General features: G+C 37.6%; 1 protein-coding gene across 7 annotated transcripts; it reads left to right on the top strand.

Moving 5' to 3' along the window:
- The first annotated feature begins 2 nt into the window (after positions 1-2).
- LOC128612498 (kelch domain-containing protein 1) lies at positions 3-23,188 on the top strand. Of its 7 annotated transcripts, none has more exons than XM_053632763.1 (15): positions 3-94; positions 407-503; positions 3,479-3,505; positions 3,619-3,689; positions 3,900-4,017; positions 4,824-4,936; positions 12,240-12,324; positions 12,400-12,483; positions 12,692-12,772; positions 13,032-13,090; positions 13,820-13,929; positions 16,919-16,991; positions 17,365-17,449; positions 17,607-17,659; positions 21,262-23,188. In XM_053632763.1, the coding sequence occupies exons 2-15, from the start codon at positions 408-410 to the stop codon at positions 21,434-21,436; spliced, it is 1,230 nt and encodes a 409-aa protein (XP_053488738.1). In that variant the 5' UTR covers positions 3-94; position 407; the 3' UTR covers positions 21,437-23,188. The 7 variants fall into 7 exon arrangements, with proteins under 7 accessions (XP_053488738.1, XP_053488741.1, XP_053488740.1 ...); XM_053632765.1 differs by lacking the exon at positions 3-94 and having other exon boundaries at positions 247-503; positions 21,262-21,369; positions 22,451-23,188; XM_053632766.1 differs by lacking the exon at positions 3-94 and having other exon boundaries at positions 245-503; positions 22,451-23,188.
- The last annotated feature ends 60 nt before the right edge of the window (positions 23,189-23,248 follow it).

The following is a 23,248-nucleotide window of genomic DNA, read 5'->3' as shown; positions in this document are numbered from 1 at the left end:
GAAAAGAAATGGGATCAGTATTGGGATCAGTATTGGGATCAGTATTGTGCCTTTTGAGAACGGTCGTATATTTAACCTAGAAAATCACAGTTATGTGAGTGAGCACACATTTCTTCCAAAATTCTACAATATTCAAAATGAAAACTGTCTTACAAATACCACCTTATTTATTGATAGAAATAGCAGCAGGTGGTTGTGTTAATAAATAGATTTTTTAAAACGAAACAAACTTATATTCAAAATATAACTGGGGAAACTGATCCCGACGGGGAAACAGAGTTCGACACAACACCTGTTTCATAAGTTGCGGCATAAACATTGCCATAATAGCAGAAGAAGAAGACAGTTAGATTTGACTGATTTATTGTTTATTTGTTTGTTTGTTTATTTAAATTTCTTATACCAGAATGGCAGCATCAAATGCCGACGTTGTGGCACGAGAAAGAAGCGGACACACGGCCGTGGTTTCAGAAAACACTTTATTTGTGTGGGGAGGTTATGTGGTAAGTAGAGACGCTGTCCAGTGCAAATAAACGTCCAGATTACAATCATTCGGGTTCAGAAACTATCTTACACTTGTTTTATATCAATTTTTTAATGAGTGTTGTTGTTGCCCCTCATTTCATTAAGGGAAGACACTAAAGGTACAAACAACTTTTTATTGTTTAACCTTTTGATCTTTTGTTTAAAAAAAAAACACAAAAATAATCTGCTCTCATGGATATCAAACAATTGCAAACAAAACACAGGTTTATCAAAAAGATCTTTTTAAAATATAGGTTTTATTGGCCTTGGCACCCCTAGGAATTCATATGAGAAAAATATATTTGAAGTATATTACCACTGATATTTGAATTTATTTTAGTGCACCTGGGTGACTAGGAACAGGAAGTTATTCAACCATGACTTCCTGTTTCACAGGGGTTTAAATATGAGGTAACACATAGGACAAATTCCCTTAGTCATTCGTAACAATGGGTAAGACCAGTGGTTCTCAGAGAGATCGGAAAGGGGGGCGCAAATTGTTTTCAAGAAAGAAAAAAAAAACCCGGACAGGGCATCATTTGTGGACTCAGTACTACAGTACTGGACTACAGTACTGGACAGGACTACAGTACCTGATACTGATCCAATTAGTAACTGAAATAGCCAAGAGCTTGGTGGATGAAACATTAGAGGTGGGATGTAGGTGGGCTTTAAGAGTGTTCTATGTTCAAAGCAAGAACTGTGTCGACAGTCAAGATCAGCCGTGTTCCCTGCCTAAAATACACAGGCGGTCAGATCGGTGCTTGTTTAGTGCTATGTCCACAGGTGGCGCTCTTGTACCAGTATAACTCTGACTATGGAAAGTCCACATTTGCACTGCTCTCAAATGTTTCTTGGCTACAGTACCCCTTTCAATGACCTTTTAAGCCAAGAAGCACTTTACTTTACTATAAATATATCTGACGCTATAAAAAGAGCATTATTTGTAGTAAGTAACCATATATTGTAGATCATAATATGCGTCGATCCATTTTCTGTACCGCTTATCTTACACAGGGCTGTGGGGAAACGTGGAGTCTGTCTTAGTGATCTTGGGGCACAGGGCAGGGGACACCCTGGACGGGGGTGCCTACCCATCACAGGGCACAATCAGGGAGGGACTGGGGGAGGAAACCGGAGTACCCAGAGGAAAATGAGAACATGCACATAGCAGACGTAGGTGGGCTTCGAACCCCTAACCCCGGAGATGCGAGGCAAGCGTGCTAACCACTAATGCCCCCCAGATCACACTCTGTAGATATATAATAGATAGTGAGACAGTTTGATGTAAATCCCATTTCATGTATTTCCATTTTGAAAACCGTGTAAGTGGTCCTGTATTGCTGCTTTGTCCATTTTGCTTTGTCACACCACACAACTTTAATGATTAGTTTCAACCCTATGGCAACAAAATACAGCTGGTTTCTGCTGCTCAGAAATTCGTCACTAATTACTTGTTAAATCCATTTGTAATCATATTGTCATATAGAAGGGACAGTTTTCATCTTCTGTTAAATCCTCTTTGTAGTAGCTCCATTTGAGAAACGCCGATGTAGCCCATCCAATGCCAAGATCACCTGTGCTGTATCATCATTTATACCATGGTCTGTCTGAATACACGATTCTGATTGACTGGAAGGTGAGCGTTCAAACCGTTGAATGCACGGGTAGTTCCAGTCAGTTTAATCACCGTTCTAAATGAATGCGCTGCCTATAAACAACTGTAACCATAGTAACATACAGTTACAGTAGCATACAGTAGTTAAACTAGCAGCTTCGTTATTAGTAGAGACGCGGCACAGACGCAGGTAATTCACACAAACCCACAATCTCTCTCTCTCTCTCTCTCTCTCTCTCACTCTCTCACTCTCTCTCTCTCTCTCTCTAAAAACTATTTATCCTAATTCATTCAAATAAATATAATCTTATCGCACTACGTTATCTCTTTCTGTGATTTAGAGCGGGCAGAATTCTAGATCTAACGACCCGATATATAAAATAACTAGAGAAAATGAACCATTATTATTTTTATCTGTTCAGTCGAATTTTACACTGCAAACATCAATAACAGCTTTAACGTGTCAATTGCTGGCATTTGACAATGGGATAAGTGGGATAATCCACGAATAGGTGTGCATTACACGTTTTTAATGTCAGGTGGTTGTTTGCCTCCACGTTATGCCCACCGTTAAATATGGTTGTGGCTCTTTAATGTTTTGGGGCTGTTTTTTCTGCCAGAGGACCTGGACATTTTGTTAGGATACATGGCATCATGGACTCAAATATCAACAGATATTAAATGAAAACCCGACTGTCTCTGCCAGAAAACTTAAAATGAGTCATGGTTGGATCTTCCAGCAGGACAATGATTCAAAACATACATCGCAATCAACACAAAAATAGTTCACTGACCACAAAATCAAGGTACTGCCTTGGCCATTCAAGTCCCCTGACTTAATACCCATAGAAATCCTGTGGGGTGAACTGAAGAGAAGAGTCCACCAATATGGACTTCAAAATTTGAAGGAGCTGGAGAGCTTCTGTATGGAGGAATGGTCTGAGATCCCTTGCCATTATTCACAAACACAAAGTATTGACTAAAAGGGTTCTAATAATTGTTGCACACCTATTTTTACCAATTTTCTTTTGATAAACCTGTGATGTGTTTGCAATTGTTTGATATTCATGAGAGCAGAGTATTTTTGTGAATTTATTTAAACAAAAAAACCCCCCAAAAGGTTAAACAATAAAGACAAAAATTACCAAGGGTGTCAGTATTAGTGGAGGGCACTGTATCTGGAGACAAACTTTCTGAAACTTGGATTACTTCCAGATTACTTGCTATATATACATATATGTATGTATAATCACACTAATTGTGGAAACAAAATAAACCACACTGTATTTTACATACCTTTTTCTCAAAATATTTTTTTCTTCTATATATGTGTAGGCTGCCTCTAATAATTACACTTTGATGGTAATTACACTTTTTTTTTTTTAGTCTAAACTGTTTTTTCCATTATGTGTGGATCCATTTTGAATGAGGAAAGCTGTAACCTATATTTGTTCCCATTTTTCTGTATTCTTAAGTCAGTTGCTGATCATGAAGTCTTCCTCCCAAACAATGAGATTTGGTTGTATGACCTGCACACTGGTTTATGGTACTATTTATAAGATTGTTTATATTATGTTATGATATTATACATGGAGGCTTTCAAGTGCACATGTTTGTATGCAGTAATGAGTATAATTCTTTGTTAATGATTGTTCCAATTAAAGTACACAGACAGAACAACTGATGCCACAATATTTATAAATTCAACATGTCTTAACATGGCCTAATGTAAATTTTTGAATGCATTTATTTACAGGAAAAGGTGTGACATGAGTGGGGAAGTTCCTCCATCCATGTCAGGTACCTGTGGTTGCAATCTAAATGGAACCATGTATATATTTGGAGGTTGCAGTGATGATGGTCAGACCAATGAGGTAATCCCAGTGTCAATCATCTCTTAGACATATACACTATGGCCAAAAGTATGTGGACATCTGACCATCACCTATATGTGGGCCTTCCCCAAACTGTTGCCACAAAGTTGAAGGCACTCAATTGTCTAGAATGTCTTTGTATGCTCTAGAATGTGGTTAAGACATTGAACTACTGATCGGAAGGTCGTGAGTTCAAATCCCAGTTCTACGAAGTTGCCACTGCTGGGCCCTTGAGCAAGGTTGTTTGAATGTTCAGGCCCTCAAATGCTCAGTTGTATAAATGAGAAAAATGTAAGTCGCTCTGGATAAGGGCTTCTGCCAAATGCCGTAAATGTAAATGTAGAATGATTTCTCTTCACTCACATTAAAAGACCTAGCCCAACCTGTTACAGCATAACAATGTCCCTGTGCACAAAACAGAGTCCACAAAGAAGTGGTTTGCCAGGGTTGTAGAGGAAGAACTCAAGTTGCCTGTGCAGAGTTGAGCCTGTGTTTAACCCCACTCTGCATTTTACCAGACTACATGTTCGGCCTTCTCACCCCCTACATCAGTGGCTGACCTCACAATTGCTCTTGTGGCTGAATGGGTAAATCCCCAAAACCACATTCCAAAATCTAGTGGAAAGCCTTCCCAGAAGACTAGAGGCTCTTATAGCTGCAAATGGGGGACCATATTAATGCTCACAGTTTTGGAATGGAATGTTCAATAAGCAGTTGTGGGTGTGATGGTAAGGTGTACACATACTTATGGCCGTATAGTGTACTTGCCTTCTGGTCTGAATGTTGTGTTGTATATTTTGTTCTAGCAATATTCTGTCAATCTCTACAATGGGAAATATGCATGGAAGAAGTTACGTCATTGCTCAGGGTTACGGCCCTCACCCCGTGACAAGCTTTCCTGTTGGGTTCACAAAGGAAGGTAGGAGCATGTAGGTTATAGGGCTCAGTGATATGGCAAAATATGCACTCACTTTATATGCACACTTTATTAGGAACACTAAACTAATTCTGGGTAGGACCTCCTTTTGCTCTCAAAACAGCCTCAATTCTTCATGGCATGGATTCCACAAGATGTTGCAAACGTTCCTTTGAGATTCTGATCCATGTTGACATGATTGCATCACGCAATTCATGCATATTTTTCAGGTACACTTTCATTCTCCGAATCTCCCATTCTACTACATCCCAAAGTTGTTCTTTTGGATTCAGATCCAGTGACTGGAAGGCCACTGAAAAACATTAAACTCATTGTCATGTTCATGAAACCAGTTTGAGACAACTATTGTTTTGTGACATGTTGCATTATTATTCTGGAAGTAGCAATTAGAAGATGGGTAAATTGTGGCCAGCAACAATACTCAAATAGGCTATAGCACTCAGGCGATGATTGACTGGTATTAACAGGCCCAAAGTGTGAAAAGAAAACATTCCCCACACCATTACACCACCTCCAACAGCCTGTACTGTTGACACAAGGCAGGTTGGGTCCATGGATTCATGCTGTTGCTCCAAAATTCTGACTTGCATCTGTTTGCCTGAGCAGAAATTAAGATTTATCAGACCAGGCTATGTTTTTCCAGTCTTCAATTGTCTAGTTTTGGTGAGCCTGTGCCTACTGCAGCCTCAGCTTTCTGTTGTTGGCTGACGGAAATGGAACCCGATGTGGTCTTCTGCTGTTGTAGCCCATAAGCCTCAAGGTTTAATGTGTTGTGCGTTCTGAGGTGCTTTTCTGCTGACCACCATTGTAGAGAATGGGTATTTGAATTACTGTAGCTTTTGTGTCAGCTCTAACCAGTCTGGCTATTCTCCATTGACCTCTTTCATTAACAAGGTGTTTCCATCCACAGAACTGGTTTATTGCACTAGTTTACTGAGTAAACTAATGAGTAGGTGTAAAGGTATTCCAAATAAAGCGCTCAATAATAGTTTAACTCATTCAAATATGCATCTCTAAAATTTATTTATTTATACACAGTGGTGTTTGAAAGGTTGTTTAGAATTTTCTATATACAGTCATGTGAAAAATTAAGTACACCCCATGGAAATTGTTGGCTTTTTTGACATTTTTGAACATGCAAACATTTGATTATCTTTGAAACAGTCCCTATTAATAAAGGTGTTACACTCCATCAAATGACACATAAAATTGACATTTTGTATTAATTTTCATAACAGATCAGTCACATGGAAAAGTAAGTACATCTCTACCTTATTACACCTTCAAATGTATAAAATTAGAATCAGGTGTTCAAGACTGGGTGCCAATGATTCAGAACCTGCTTAGGGAGTGCAGGTGGAACCTGTCTTATTTATACTCTCTCATCTAGTGTCTGGTGTTCCCTTTGTTATTGAAGGGTGTGGTGTCATCATGCCAAAATCTAAAGAGTTCTGTAAGGCCTATAAAAAAAAAAGGTTGTGGATGTCTATGAGTCTGTCAAGGGATTTAAAAAGATTTCCAAATAATTTGAAATACATCATTCCATTGTAAGGAAAATAATCTATGAATGGAGCAGATTTCTAATACCAATTTGTCAAGGACTGGCCGTTCCTGCAAATTCAGTCCAAGAGCAGACTGTCTGATGCAAAAAGGAGTCTCCAAGAGCCCCAAAATTTCATCACAGGATCTACTAGTAAATCTTGCAACTGTTGGTGTCAAATTACATGCTTCTACGATCAGAAAGAGATTGCACAAATTTGACCTGCATGGGAGGCTTGCCAGGAAAAAAGCCTTTGCAAAACTACTGTTTGCCAGTGAGAATATAGGCAAAGACCCGGCCTTTTGGAATAATGTGCTCTGGACAAACTAATCAAAGATTTTTAGCACCTCATACCAACTGTGAAGCACAGTGGTGGAAATGTTATGCTTTGGGGTTGTTTCACTGCCTGAGGGACTGGACAGCTTGCATTCATTGATTCAACTATGAATTCTGCATCATATCAAAGAGTGCTTGAAGACAATTTCAGGCCATCTGTCCGAAAGATGAAGTTGAACCAAAACTACCAAAACAACACACTAGCAAATCCGCCAAGGAATGGCGGATTTGTGGGGGATTTCAGACGGGCAGTACATGCAAGAAAACCCTGAAACATATTGCAACTAAAAGAATATTGCATGGAAGAGTGGTCAAAAATTCCAGCAAGTCTGCTGGGCAATTATGCAAAATGCCTACAAGAAGTTATTTCTGCTAAAGGGGGCAATACTAGCTTCTAAGGCCAAGGATGTTCTTTAGAGCTGCAACAACTAATCAATAAAATTGGTAATAATCTATTATGAAAATCGTTGTCAACGAATCTCATTATCGATTAATTGGTCTGTGCGCGGCACCGGGTGCAGGAAGCACAACAGTGATGCACAAGCACAAACTTATGTTTTTATTAAAAATGCGCCACGATCTGTAAGTGGTTGGGGAAACGTGCGAATTGTGGTTTAGTTTAATTCACGTTTATTGTCATTATATGCTGTATTTGCGTGCTTACAGTGTAAATCCTGTTGTTTATTATAACTAAAGTGATCTATTAGTAACGAGGCCACCAGGGGCATAGCCATCATTTCAGAATATCAAGGGTATTCTTTTTTTCTGACCTTTGACTAATTGATGGGTTTTGATGATTTCTTCTTGCTCTTAATTGGCTTAATAGGCTATTTATGATGCTGTATTATTAAAATATTGCAAATTTTGTTTAGTATACATTGTATTGCATATACATAGCACACAATATATAATATATACTTGTATATTCACACACTACTTTGTTCTATTCAACAGTCCACAGTTCAGAAAAGAAATGTCACTCAAACCACACTGTTGCAAAAAGACTGTAATTGAACTAAACTAACAAACATGTCACTGTAAGAAGATATATATCAGATTTATATCAGTACAATAACATGTTATATCAACAGTAAAAGAAACCATTATGTAACATGTTGCCTGATCCAGACATGTAATCCATGCAAATCTGAATTCAACATTAACAATTCTATTCTCATTCTATTCAGTTCTTGTTCTAATGTGAAGGACTCAGATAACACAATAAAATAATGTGTTTCTAATGTAATAAAAATAAAAAGTTACAAAAGAATTTGAAAATAAGTGCACGTTTGTGCAGGACTGTGGGTAGGCTAATATTACCATCAAATCTTGCTAATTATTCATCAATGGAAATAGGCAGCATTAAAAAGAAATATGGAGCAAATTATTCACCATTGTGGAACATAAATGCACCTGCCAAAGAAATTGCATTGCTCAACTTAGTAAAAAAGGAGTGAATGGGTTTTTGCTGCTTTGACCTTATCGTGACCTCTGAGTGCTCAGAGTGTGAGCATGGGCGTGACATTGTGACGTGAGTGACCAGTTGTCATGTCAACAAATAGAAATGGCCCCTGGAGGCCACATTGCTCCTCACTCGCAGTGTAGATGCGGTGATAAACGGTGTAGAACAAGTAAGATATGTAATGTCTAATTAAAACAGTACAATCAAAGTAAACATAAGTAAAACAATATGTCTAAAGGCAGTGAGTAACAGAAATCACAAGGTGCAGTAAAAGTGAGATTTGATTAATTTAGGACTGTAGTTTAATTATCAGTGCTTTTTTGTGCATCCATAAAAAAAAATACTGACTAAATACTTTGGCCAATGAATCAATTATGAAATTGGCCAATTAATCAATTATGAAAATAATCATTAGTTGCACCCCAAGTGTACTTACTTTTTCCTGTTAATATTTCTGTTGAATAAATGAATGAAAAAGCTAAATTTCCTTGTGGTTTTGTTCAAGTATTTCAACTTTATTAGTCTGCACTGTTTCAAAGTTAATCAAATGTTTGCTTTGTCCATATATGTAAAAAAATCCAACAATTTCCATGGGGTGTACATATTTTTTCACACGACTGTATGCATGACGATCTGGGAAAATCTGTAGGGATGTCATTGTCTAAACCGTGCCTTTCTCTTGCAGTGAATATCAACAAGTAATTGGATATCTACATGTGCCATAATGAAATATATCAGGTAGAAAAGAATTTGGGTTAAAAATTTTAACTGAATGTGGATTTATGCAAAAGCATAACTGGATTCTCTGATGAAAAATAAGCTAGACATCAACCAGTTGATTATATTTTGAATAACTACCTGAAACTTACTGAATAACTAACACTACCACTTAATTTGATTTCATATTAAGAAAAGGTAGCACAAACAACTTAAAATTGGGAAAATGCCACTAGGTTGTGCCACAGTCTGGTACCATGCACTACTATGTCCATAGTCTTTAAATTATGAGTAATATATGAAGCCCCTCTTCCATGAGCTTCATAGGCATGTTGTAATTAGCCTAGATTGAATTTAGTTAGAGCCTGGCTACTATCCTCTTTCTGAGTATTAAGGATATTTTCTCATAATTGCTCTTGATTTTTTGAATGCTTGATTTTTTTTTTTTAGCCTGAATTTCCGAATGATTTAATTTCTTAATCTGATTTTTTTTTTCAACCAAGCATTTCCAAAAACATCAGATTTACACATTTAATTTTCAAAGCATTTCAGGTTCTGCTGCCTAATCAAGTCTGTTTGTAATAACGATAATACCAGCTGCCAGAATGTGTGACACACTTGCACTGTCACTTCATCGAAGAGAAGATTGCTTATATACTCTCTACAGATGGCAGCAGACGTTTTAAAACATTTAAATGATAAAAAGACATTGATAACAAGACATTTAGTCAACAGAACACAACTGACTGCATGAATCAGCTATTACTTTCAGAGATGGAGATTCAGTTGAAGAGTGGACAATTTTAAAAAGCGTGTTTAAAATCCATGTTTGACTTTTACCTCAGGTGATGATACTGTTGATAATCACACTGATAACATTTCACATTATAAATGTATAATTCTTTAAAATTTGACAGTGTTCTCTTTCCATAGGGACATTAGATTATAAATCTAGAGCTAGGCAGGACTACTACCTCTGGGGCATTTTTAGCCATTTTTATAAAAATAAACTATGAAACTATTTAATAATTAAATTAGATAAAACAATATTAGAACCCCAGTGTGTGTGTGGGTGAGGAGGAAGACTCAGGAGGCAGGTGGAATTTTACCAAAACTCTGGTCTTGGGTTTCGGGCAGGCCTCTATCACACCGTCCCCCCATAACCCGAACCAGCCCTCAGATGATGTAAATGCTGCTGCCAGTCATTACTGTAGATGATTGTCATCTAAATAAGCAGTGACATATGCATTGTCTGGGTGGAGTATTTTATCCATGAGATTTATCCAACCCAAATGGAATGGTGACAAATTGGTGTAACCCAAATGGAGTAGAAAAGGCTGTTTTTTTTTCTCGAGATATTGGCATTAAAGGAATGTTCCAAAACCCTTGGTTAAGTCCAGTGTTGAATGAAAGTGAACCACGGCTAACCGATCAAGCAGTGCTTCAATGCAAGGCATTGGATATGTGTTAGGTCAGTGGTTTTCAAAGTGGGGGCCCCCCCTTGTGGGCCGCCAGGGGGCCTCAACAATTTGGTGTGCCCATCCCTCAACACTAGTATGTTTTCTCTTTCCCACTCTCAGACAACCACACACACGCACACACAATCAATTCCTAATGTAATGTAAAATTAAATTATTAATAAAAAGGGGGATATATTCAGAAGTCTGTATTTTTAATGTTTTAAAGAAATCTTGCAAAAGGGGGGCCTCGGTCAAATGTTAATGCCATTTGGGGGGCCTTGCCCTGGAAAAGTTTGGGAACCCCTGTGTTAGGTGACTTAAGGTGTAGAGTTTTGCTCCCAGGTCCAGAATGTATTGAATTTTATTTTTGCTGTTAGAAGGTCCCTCCTCCCAGTTTTCTCTAATGATGTCTAAGACTCCATGAGGCCTGCAGCTGTACAATAATTCAGTTGAGGAAACCCTGTGGAGGATTGCAGGACCTCTCGTACCTCAAATAACAGGGGCTTGAGCCACTTATCACAATTTTGCGCATTCTCTTGAACAAACGTACGAATCACATTTTTTAGCAACTGATTAAACTGCTCCACTGACCTGTTTGCGGATGGTAAACACTGGTGGGAATTGATTGAATCCCTAATAATTCATAAAGCTTGCATAGTGTCAGTGATATGCAGGACCCTGGTCAGTCCTGATCTGGGAGATAACATGGAAGAGTCCGCAACACTTGAATGCTGAGATGTTGTGCAGAGGCACTGTTTCTGGATATCACATTGCATAATCCACAAGGACTAACACAAAGTGATAACCTCATGTACACCATTCTAATGGCCCAACACAGTCCATGCCAATTATTTCGATGGAGACCTCAATTAAGGGTAATGGGCACAATGGCGGTATCACCAGTTGACATTCATGACATTCCCCACACCAGGCATACATCACCGCAAATACCCCGCCAATTAAAGGGCCATTAGATGGTTGAGTGTTTTATCCTACCCTAGAGGCCCTGCCATGGGATTATAATGGACTGTCTGGAATCGCATTTCCCAATGGTTCTCCACAGTTGGGTCATTTCTTCCTTAGTTTGAGCGTCCTGCGTCACTCGATATAACCTATCATTAATTACTGAAAAGTACAAGTGGGATAGTGCAACATTGGGCTGGATTTGTTGACCATCAATTGCTCTGACTTGATCAAAGGCGTGCCTCAGGATCTCGTCAAGCTACTAGAAGGGAGATGCCTGAACCAGTGATCACCACCACGTGATCATCTTCCAGGTGAACAGCTTTGTCCAAGGATGCAAGAGCTCAATGATCTGTTCCACATCCCACTCCTCTGTCATCAACCACTGGCAACAGGTGTCCTTCAGCTGCATCATGTAGGCAAAGGGGCGGCTGACCTCAGGGAGTTGCAGCAAATGGAAGCATCAGCAGTGCTCCTCAGGTATCTGGCTGATGCACTGCAGGATGCTTGAATACTCCAGCTGCATCTGGCAGTAGCTGCTGGGCAGCAAGCTGGGCTAGTAAGGGGAGGAGTCACAGAGCCAATTCCTCCTCCAGCCATTCCCACACAGGCTAACCACTAAATCTGACAATACACCTAATATGTCCAGGAAAGTGTGCCATAGTGTAATTTTTCATGATAATCATGATGGATACTTATGACATGCCTCCTTAGTAGATACGTAATACATTATGTAGTAGATACATTCCACCTAAACTCAAACTGTTTCCAGTGCATCAATGTTAAAGCATGTTGTGTCTTTAACAGGATTATTTACTTTGGTGGATATGGTCATAAGCTTCTCAGTGAAATCAACAATCCTGGCACTTTCATTGTGGATGAAGCTTCTTGGGTAATGTATCAGCACATTATTTAGATTGAGGCAAATAAATATTTAGTTGTTAGCACTTCATTTTCCTTGTTCAAGGCTGAAGACATCTTTTGGGGTTGGAACAGTGAAGTTCATGTGTTTGACCCAGGATCAAAAGGTTGGACAGAACCACAAACATTTGTAAGACATACTTTTAAACATATACTTTGTGATATACTTTTAAACATAGATAACATTTATATGTCTATACAATTCATGGATATTTATTTCAGCTTGGGCAACTAGTGCCCAAGCATTATATCATATTAGGAGTAATTAATGTTTTCTTAATATTAGAAATACTTTGGCAGGCATTTTAAATCTGACTAATGACTCTTACTTGATGTAGGGGCATGCCCCTGACCCGAGAGCTGCCCATGCCAGTGCCACCATAGGTAATAAAGGGTATGTTTGTGGTGGACGAATAATGGTAGGTCCCCTTCAATACAGTTTCATTATTATTAATACTTTTCGCTGCTGAATATCTATTTGTATCTCTTTGAATATCTGAATATCTTTTTGTAATCTTTTTGTGGATCAGGGAAGTCCTCTTTATAAGTATAATTATCCCTATACATTTTATATTTTGTATTTACCAGACAACAGAGTCTAAATATGATGGTTGTAAAATCACAAAATATGCTACATTTATGGTATTTTACAGAATGTTATGAATTTCATTTTGACAGGAGACAAGAAAATGTGATCTTCATTGTCTGGATTTAAATACATGGATGTGGTCTGAAATGTAAGAACTTTCTGTACAAGCCATGGATCTTATTTTAAGTCTTCACTCAGTATGACTTTCCAGAACAGTTGCAAATGAATATTTCTTTGTTTTGCTTAGAAATATAGCTTTGGTTCCTCTCTATGTTCCTTTGTGTTTATGACCAGTCATTAAAATGATGTGGGCAAAAGTATGTGTACACCTGACCATCACACCGATATGTGCTTACTGAGTGTCCCATTCCAAAACCATGGGCATTAATATGGAGTAGGTTCTCCCTTTCTGCTGTAACAGACTCCACTTCTGGGATGGCTATCAACAAGATTTTGGAAGATGGTTCTGGCGATTTGCCCATTCAGCCACAAGAGCATTAATGAGCTCAGGTGTTGATGTCTGATAAGAGGCCTGACATGCAATCCGCTTTCCAATTCTTCACAAAGGTGTTCAATGGGGTTGAGGTCAGGGCTCTGAGACAGCCACTTGAATTCTTTCACTCCAACCTTGGCAAACCATGTCTTTTTGGACTTTGCTTTATGCACAGCGGCCTTGTCATGCTGGAATAGTTTTGGGCTAGGCCTCTACTGAAGGGAAATTGTAATGCTGCGGCATACAACGACATGCTAAACAGTTGTATGCTTCCTACTTCATGGCAACAGCTTGGAAAAGGCCCACATATGTGTGTGATGTTCCACATACTTTTGACCATATGGTGTACTTTGTTATGTTTTTATGTTTTTCCTATTGTTTTAGTGTACCAACCAGCACACTTCCTTTAGGCCGCTCATGGCATACACTAAATGCTGTTTCAAACACAGCACTCTTTCTCTTTGGTGGACTTAGTGTGGATTGCACACCCATGAGTGAGTTGGTCCTCTAAGATATCATTACTTGCAATTATATTGACCTATTTCAGCCTAATTCAGTTCTATCCTACTTTAGTGTTACTACCAGTATTCACACTTCAGCCAAATTGATGTCAATACACATCAATGATTAATATGGCAAGAAATCAAAAAGCAGTTTGAAACTTAAAAATAAACAAATAATCAGATAGGATGTTCATTGGATGCAAATATGGAATGCAATATTAGCTGAATTTCAATAATCTAATAACATAATCAATAATTCAATAATATAATCATGTCATTGGAGAAAACAACATAGTACCTGACTGTATGAAAATACATGAAATGCACTTATTAGGTAGATGATTTCTAAATATCATTGTATATGACTAGCCTAGACGTCACTTTGTTCCTGAATTTATCCACAATATATTATCATGTGATCTGTGTATTTTAAAATATATCCAGTACTTCTGATCAGGGAATGTAACTATTTATTGTTTTTGGTCTAGGCAGTGAAATGAGGCTTGTTTGCAGTTTTTTACGATCGCTTTGAAAAAATTTTCAATACTTTTAACAACTAAACTCTTAACGCACCAACACACCTACAACACAATTGGTAAAACAGTTAATTTCATGCTCAGAATCACACATTGTAAACTAAACTCCTACACTAATTTTCAAAATACAATAATACACTAACACAATACACTATGTCTACCAAAACACTGGAAACATGTCTCAAAATCAAATAATTCTTCCAAACACTAATACATGTTCTCTTCCAACAGGAACATTTTAGTCACTCATAGCACAATGTCATAAAAACACTAACATCACATGGAATTACAGAAACTGCATTATTTTATGTGTCAGGTCTGCCCTTATACAATAGACAGTATATTGTATTGATCATAGATTGTGCTTTGCACTGTAGTTTCATTTGAAGCCTCTCTACATTTTTGTTTTGTTGGGTTTAGTAAATGCATGCATTTTGTTTCTTTTACTGCAGAAATGCAATGCAAAAATGATTAATTAACAATTAATGATCCATCTCACAGTAGCTTTATAGAATGTAAGGTTTATGAAAAGAAAAAAAAATGACAGACAGAATGGCTGCAGTTAAGGCTCTATTTTCAACAGAGCCAGATTTTCTAATCTGCCCTGTCTTCTGCATTTGGCCACATGTTCTCATCCACATCACACCTGATATCTTCTCTGGCAAGGCATCTTGGGAAGAATCTTTTGGCATGCCTTATCCACCCCGGCAGTGTTCAGCTGTGATGTCTTGGCATTTAGTCAAGCATCCATTGCATCCAGGAGGGACATTTGGTCCTGTGGACGATGGTCAAAAACCTTCTATCTCCAGGCTGAGAAAAATGCAATGTGGTTGGGGAAAGGGGAGTAAGGGGCAAAGAAAGGGACATCATCCTCGGATGGGCATCAAACCAGGCTGTGACTGCATGGAAATGGTTGAATGCCACATTGTCCTGTGTGAACACACATATTGGCAAGTGGTGTCCCATATGTCCCCTTTCTGCCTCTGACACCTGTCTTTCGTACAGGTTTAAAAACTGGAGAAGGCGGTCGGTGTTGTAGGGGCCAATCTCACATTTATGCAGGAGTGCACTGTTGTTGGAGATTGTGGCGCACATGGTGATTTTGGCTCCTCTCTGGCCCGGCAGGGTAACTGTGGCCCTTCAGCCTCATCAACATAGAACATTTCATGTGGGACTTAATTGGCCTCCTACTCTATGACTCTCTGACAGTAATCAGACACGGTGTGTGTAAATGCTTTGCTGTATACCTACAGTATGTCCTACTGTACTCCAGGTTTATGGAGTAGTTTACTGCAAAACACACTGTATATAGTACAGTAATGACTATTGCATAACCTTTGGACGTTTGCTCACCATTCCCGTGGTTTATGACATGGTCTATGATAGTAGCTCTTATTTCATCAGTTACCCTAGCTCTGGCCCTTCTATGAGCGCCACCACACATTCTAACTCCTCTCCCTCTACCTTGTCCTCGTCTAGACATTCGTCTCTCTTGCCGTTTTCCCACTCCTCTCCCTTGTCCTGGTATTTGTCTTACTCTCCCTTGTCCTGGTATTTGTCTTCCTCTTCCTCATGCAGGCATTTTTCTTACTTTCTTTGTGTTGCTCTATATTGTTCCTTTTCCACACAAGATCAGCCCAAAGAGGTCCTCTTTATACCATATGGTCATGTGACTGAAAGAACCTCAACACCTGAGTGTGTTTCCTAGATGGGGAACAGCTGTGATTGATATATCTGAATAACTTCAATCAGCTGTTTCTCAGTAGCAATGGAATATAATACAGAGGATATTTGTGTTTCAATTCACAATATGAACAGCCGTTCACTTTGACTTTAGCCTATACGTTAGGTTTAGAACATGATGTTATCTGTTCTGACATACAGTGTGAAAGCATTTGTAAATTTGTCAGTAAAAATCTATTGTTTTGGTTGAGCTTGTGTGTAAAGTTCAAGCATTTTAAATTTGTGTTAACTGTGTGCATTTTGTGTCAAAGCAACAAGAAATGTGTTAATTGTATAGACGGTTGTTGTGCTAACTGTGTTAAGAGTTTAGGAAAATTGTTAAAGGTATTGAAAGAATTGTCATAGCAATTGTAAAAAACTGTAATTATTCACTTTCCACAAATGATTTTATGTTGTTTATACCCTTATTGTTTCTAGATAAACACTGGATAAAATAACTAAAATACTCTTGGCTACAGTTTTATATTTTTATTCTCCTACCCTTTGATGGTAGAAGGACAAGAAAATATCACCTTAACATTCTTTTATATGCTCTCAAATATGTGTCATTTTATGTATTCTTTGTAATAGTATTTAGTATAGTGTTTGTTTACACTTAAGTTTAGGGAAATATTGTATTGGAAATATTGCTAATTAGCCAGGTGAAATAGTGATTGTTTGCACCAAATAATTGTCTTCACATCAGTTACACTTCTTTGTAGGTGATGGATGGATGTTTGATCTGAAGAGAAATGAATGGACAGAAATTAAGCATTCAAACATGGACAAACCACGGTAGGAAAAACAGCAAATCCCTCATAACTACATAACATTTTTCACCCTCCCAACTAACTAACCCTCATAACCTTTTTTTATTCACTTTGCTGTAGTTACTGAATACTTAATACTTATATAGTAGGTATTAATGTAACATTGAAGTTGAACATTACTGACTGATAAGCAGGGACTTGAAAAAAGAAAAAATAACTGACAGAATTGCTCCACCTAGCAGGCTAAACCCTGCAATAACATCTACACAACAATATGCTAATACCCACCAAAATATAATATTTGTAACCTAACCACTTGCAAAGTATTTCTATAAAGGCTATTGTTTTTCTTGCTATTCCTGCTTTGGGAACAGGTTTTTTTTGTTCTTTGTTTTTAGGCTATGGCACACTGCTTGCCTGGGAAGGGACTCAGATGTTGTTCTGTTTGGAGGAAGCCATGATTATATCCTTTTAGTAGACTCGGTAAGTCTAATGCACCCGATAAAGCATATATTTCAGCATTACTTAATATTCATGATCCTAATTGTCAAATGGACAAGGCTTAAAAACAGAAATCGGCTTCATATGTGCTGTTAGATTTGACTGTAGATGGAATTTTATACATACATTTTCTCTTTAGGGTCATTGCAATGACACTCTTGTGTTCCAAACACAGCCTTACTCACTAATACGGTAAGAAACATTCATTTTATGTCCTGCTAATACTGAAGTTAGCTTTGAGACAGTATATATTTTTTATATATTGTGTAGCATATTTTCAGTGTCAACCCAAATACTGGAGGACTATTTTAGGAGGCTTATTCGATATTATAATGGCCACCAGCATTAATAATTTACTATAATGCGCTATATGTACAGTGGATATATAAAAGTCTACACAGTCCTGTTAAAATGGCAGGTTTTTGTTATGTAAAAAAATTAAACTAAGATAAATCCTGTCAGAACTTTTTCCACTCAATATGAAATTACAACGTATAAATATTAAGTGAAAAACTATCAGAAATTTTAGGGAAAAATAAAAGTTACAATAACCTGGTTGCATAAGTGTGCACACCCTTTTATAATTAGGGGTGTGGCTGTGTTCAGAATGAACCAATCACATTAAATCTCATGTTCAAAAGTAATTATCAATTATAGGTGTAATCAATTAAATTCTTCTATTTAACCTCAAATAAAAACCAGCTGTTTCTGGAGGATTTTCTTAACAACTTGGTTTCATCTGACTGCTGAAGCCATGGTCCACAAAGAACAAGGCAAAGCATGCATGGCATCTCACTCATTGAAAGGTATCGATCAGGAGAGAAAAGAAAATAATTTCCAAAACCTTAGATGTACCATGGATGATGACAGTAAAGGCCATCATCAACAAATGGAGAAAATGGAGCACCACAGTAACATCACCAAGAACAGGACTTCCCTCCAAAATTTACAAAAGGACAAGACAAAAGACATGTCTGGGCTATGGCGTAGGGTGGCTAGACGGAAGCCCTTTCTCACAAAAAAAACATCCAAACCCAAATAAATCACCCCAAACCAAATTGTGTTATGGTCTGATTAGGGTAGCAGTAATTCAGGTGGTAGAGCGGGTTGTGCACTAATCGCAGGGTTGGTGGTTTGATCTCCGGCCCGAAGTGTCCTTGCGCAAGACGCTGAACCCCTGGGGGGGGGGGGGTGTTAAGGGCATAAAGCAACCAGCCTCAAAAGGGAACCCATCCTCATCTGGGTGACAATGTATAGTGCAATCATAAATAAATCCCGTCTATAACTTTGTACACTATATGGTCAAATAGTGCAAGTGTGTAACCAGGAAATTCATTAGTTTTCACACAAAGTCTGTTTTGTTGAATCTATCCACTGTTCACTGATCGAGACTTGAGGGCAAAATTGTTCTTGGCAATTGCAGTCCTACAGCTATCATAGCAATTGTAGTCCTAAGCCATCATAGCTTATCTGTTCATATGAATTGTGGTCCAAAGACATCCCAGCATCCAAACATCCCAGTTCAACACAACACAACACTCTATGCCCATGAAAAAACTATTCACAAATGGCTTGACTAAAAATATGTTTTCAGTCTAGACTTGAATATAGAGGCAGTGTCTGAGCCTGAAAACTAATTGGAAGGCTATTCCATAACTGTGGGACTATGTAAGAGAAAGCTCTTCCCACTGCAGTAGCCTTCACTATTCGAAGTACTAACAAATAGCCTGCACATTTTGATCAAAGTGGCGGATTATAAAAGACCAAAAGTTTGCTTAGGTACTGTGGCACGTGACCATTCAATGCTTTATAGTTCAGTAATAGTATTTTATAATCAGTGTGAAATTTGATTGGGAGCCAATGCAGTGTGGATAAGACAGGAATGTTCTGGTCATATCATCTGGTTCTAGTAAGGACTCTTGCAGCTGCATTCTGGACTAACTGGAGCTTGTTTATGCTCCTACTTGAACATCCAGACAGTAAAGCATTAGTGGTAACAAAAGCATGAACTCATTTTTCTGCATTTGTGTAGTGACATTATATTTCTTATCATAGCAATATTTCTGAGATGAAAGAAGGCTATCCTAGTAATATTATCTACATGAGCTTCAAATAAAAGACTGGGGTCAATAATCACACCACGGTATTTTACTGCTGAACATGATGAAACAGAAAGACCATCCAGAGTTACTGTGTAATCAGAAAGCTTACTTCTAGCTGCATGTGGTTCTAGTACAAGTACTTCTGTCTTGTCAGAATTAAGTAAATGGAAGTTAATAAGCATCCATCGTCTAATGTCCTTTACACATCCCTCAACTTGATTAAGCTGGTGTCTCTCATCTGGCTTTTCTGAAACATATAATCATGTCATTAGCTAATACAACGTTTACTAATAATTTTACCCAGAAGTAGAAGAAAAAAGAAGTGGGCCTAAAACACGACCTTGTGGAACACCAAACTTTACTTTAGTATGCATAGAGAAGTCATCATTTACATCTCCTGGCAGTTTGTAAACTGATAACGATCAGTCAAATAAGATCTGAGCCAGGAGAGGGCTGTTCCCTTCATGTCAACAACATTTTCTAGTCTATCAAGAAGAATAGTATGATCAGTGGTATCAAAAGCTGCACTAAGGTCAATCAACACAAGCAAGGAGACAACCCTGATCAGAGGCCAGTAGTAGGTAATTTACCACTTTAATCAGTGCTGTCTCTGTGCTATGATGAGGCACTTCATTAAAATTATTCCTATGTAGGTATGAGCATAGCTGCTGTGCGCTTAGTGCAAAACCTTCAGGTGTCTGCTAGTAAGCTGAAGATGAAAAGGAATGTCACCTTTCAGCAGTACAATGACCAAAGCATACATCCAAATCAACAAAAGAATGGCTTAACCAAACGAAAATAAATGTTTTTGAAAGACCTAGCCAGAGCCCAGACCTGAATCCAACTAAAAATATATGACCTGAAGCGGGCTGTTCACAGGAGATGTCCTCACAATTTGATGGATCTAGAATGTTTTTGCAAGAAAGAGTGGGAAAATATTGCCAAGATATGCCATGCTAATAGACTCTTACCCAAAAAGACGGAATGGTGTAATAAAATCAAAGGGTGCAAAGTATAACAGTATTAGTTATAGGGGTTATTAGGGGTGTGCATAGTGCATCTAGGTTATTGTCACTTTTTCATTTTTCCTATAATGTTTTTTTTTATTATTGTTTTTCACTTATATGTTGTAATTTCATATTAAGGTGGAAAAACTTCTGACATGATTTATCTTGGTTTAATTTTTTTTTTTACATCACATAAACCTGCCATTTTAACAGGGGTGTGTAAAACTTTTATGTCCACTGTAGTGTACATGCTCATTATAAAATTCTTTGATTTAGGTGAAAAAGATTTTTATTTAAAATAATTAAAATGATTATTATTTAATGATTATAAGAGAATAATCAATTCAAGTAATTACATGTCTATTATTCATACTTTTACATGAAGTTTTTTTCTAGGAAAATATTGTGAAAACATTATATAGTGATGCACATATTGAAAACTAGGCTGATATAGGTGATAAATTAGAAATGTTTAGATTAAAATGTGGCTTTTAAGCTAAAATAAGATATTTGAATATCCACATTCAGAATGCCTTATTGATGCACAAAAAAGAAAAGCCATTATGCAAACTGCACAAGACAAAATACTTTAGGATATACAGCCCTGCAGGTAAAGCTACTGTTGCTTTATTTACAAATGTTGTGTGTCACATGTAACTAATTGTATGAAGTTATATTATTACAGGTTATGTGAGGACTTCATTGCAAGCAGTGCCAAAATGTTTCAGACCCAGCTTGCAAGTTTACCACCCAAACTAAGATGCAGTATACAGAACAGGATAACATTTTTCAGGTCAACAAGAAAGTCATCAAAACACTGGAGTAATTTCTCTGGAAACACAATATCATGTGGGCAATGATGTCTGTGATGTCACTGTTTTATCAGTGATTCGGTGCTCTTTCACATAGAAAAAGAAGTAATTTTAGCAGAATTTTTTATTTATTTATATTATGGGTTTCAGTTGATATTTGGGTATTGTCCCAACACTAAATTCTCTTTTGAGGAAGTTTCACATATGAAGCACTGTGTTGTTCATTACAGGGACAAGAAAAAAACTGCTCTGAAATGTTGGAAATTCAATCAATATAAGGAGAAAAAAAAAAAATGACATGATCATGTAATGCAGCACAAATAACATCTCATCTGGACAAATTAAGAAAGTTATGTTTACTTGCTTAGTTCAAACCAATAAGGTTTGCATTAGTGTGACTTCAAGTAATTGACTGCATGACCGAGAGGGCAAAGGTCTCATTTTCATTATCATTAAATAGGCCTTAAATATCCATCTGTCCATCCATTTTTTTTGTACTGCTTATCCTACACAAGGTCACGGGGAGCCTGTTGTCTGTAGTGTGTGAATGGGTGTGCAATTGCGCCCTTTTAATGGGTTGTCCCCTGAGTCCCTTGTAATATATAGTCCCTTGGGGGACAACCCATCGCAGGGCACAATTGCACACCAATTCACACACTACAGACAATTTAGAGATGCCTACATCTCTAAATTCAGCCTACAATCAGCGTTCGTACAGATGGTTCATATGAAATTCCAGGACTTTCAAGGACACTTCAAACACTTTTTTTTTTTCAAGGACTTTACAAGTGATGTCATTCAAACATATTATTTATTTCTTCTTTTTAAATTCCAAAAATTAATAAATAAATAAAGAAATACACAATACATTTTTATATGGTGCCTTTTACAACCATGCTGGACTAAATTTGCATTTCCCAGGCATTTCTTCATCTTCCATAAGCTTCACTCATCTGGAGTACAGGGTATCCCAAAGGTCTCCATACATAGGGGAAATTAACATTTGTAGCAAAATGTCTTCCAAAATTTTTCATACTTAGTTTATTCATTTATTTTTTTCAGATAGCCTTCAAGAATGACAAAAGAAGAACTTATTGAAATCATTCTCATGGCTGGATCGGGAAGTTGTCGCATGGCAAGCACATCACACACAACATTGTTGCCAAACTGGGAGCCAAAGTTGGGAGAGACGACTCCATAAGTGTTTACAAAGAAATGGCTATCATGTAGAGGATGTTTTGTAAATAAAGTTACATTTAGCTAAAAAAAAAAGTGCTAATTTCCCTTATGTATGGATACTTTTGAGACACCCTGTACTCCAGATGAGTGACAGGAGCACTGTTACCAACAACTTTCAATGGAAAGTTGCCAAAAGTTGCTAGATGATGTCAAGCACTAATTAACATATTCATTAATTTATTGCTTTGTTTTTGCGTTCTGCCTAGTGTCACCTCTTTACATCTATTTTCTTCTCTCCTACTCTCTGGCCTCACATACTGTATTTTAATACAGTGGAATTCCCAATAAAGCTGTTCTCATTTACATATTTTTCTGTAAATATTTCTGTGACTGAAATGTGGCCCATTAAGACTACATGTTAACCAACAGACACTTCCAGGCTGCTGCTCTGCATTGCTAAAATCCTGATTTATAACCACAACATCGTCTGACAAAATCACCAGACACACAATTGGTGATTTGGGGTGGGGGTGGGGGGTTGCAGTGGGGAGTCTCATATTTAGTGAAAGGACTGTATTCGTATTCTATTGAAAATAAACACTTTAAAGTTATTTAGCGATTTTGTACTTATTTACTCTTTATCATTCAAGCACTTTTTAAGCAGCACTAAAATAATAGCAC

This window comes from Ictalurus furcatus, chromosome 9 (assembly GCF_023375685.1).
Source record: "Ictalurus furcatus strain D&B chromosome 9, Billie_1.0, whole genome shotgun sequence".
NCBI lineage: Eukaryota > Metazoa > Chordata > Actinopteri > Siluriformes > Ictaluridae > Ictalurus > Ictalurus furcatus.
The sequence above is the reverse complement of the archived record's forward strand: the minus strand, read 5'-3'. Positions and strand labels throughout refer to the sequence as shown.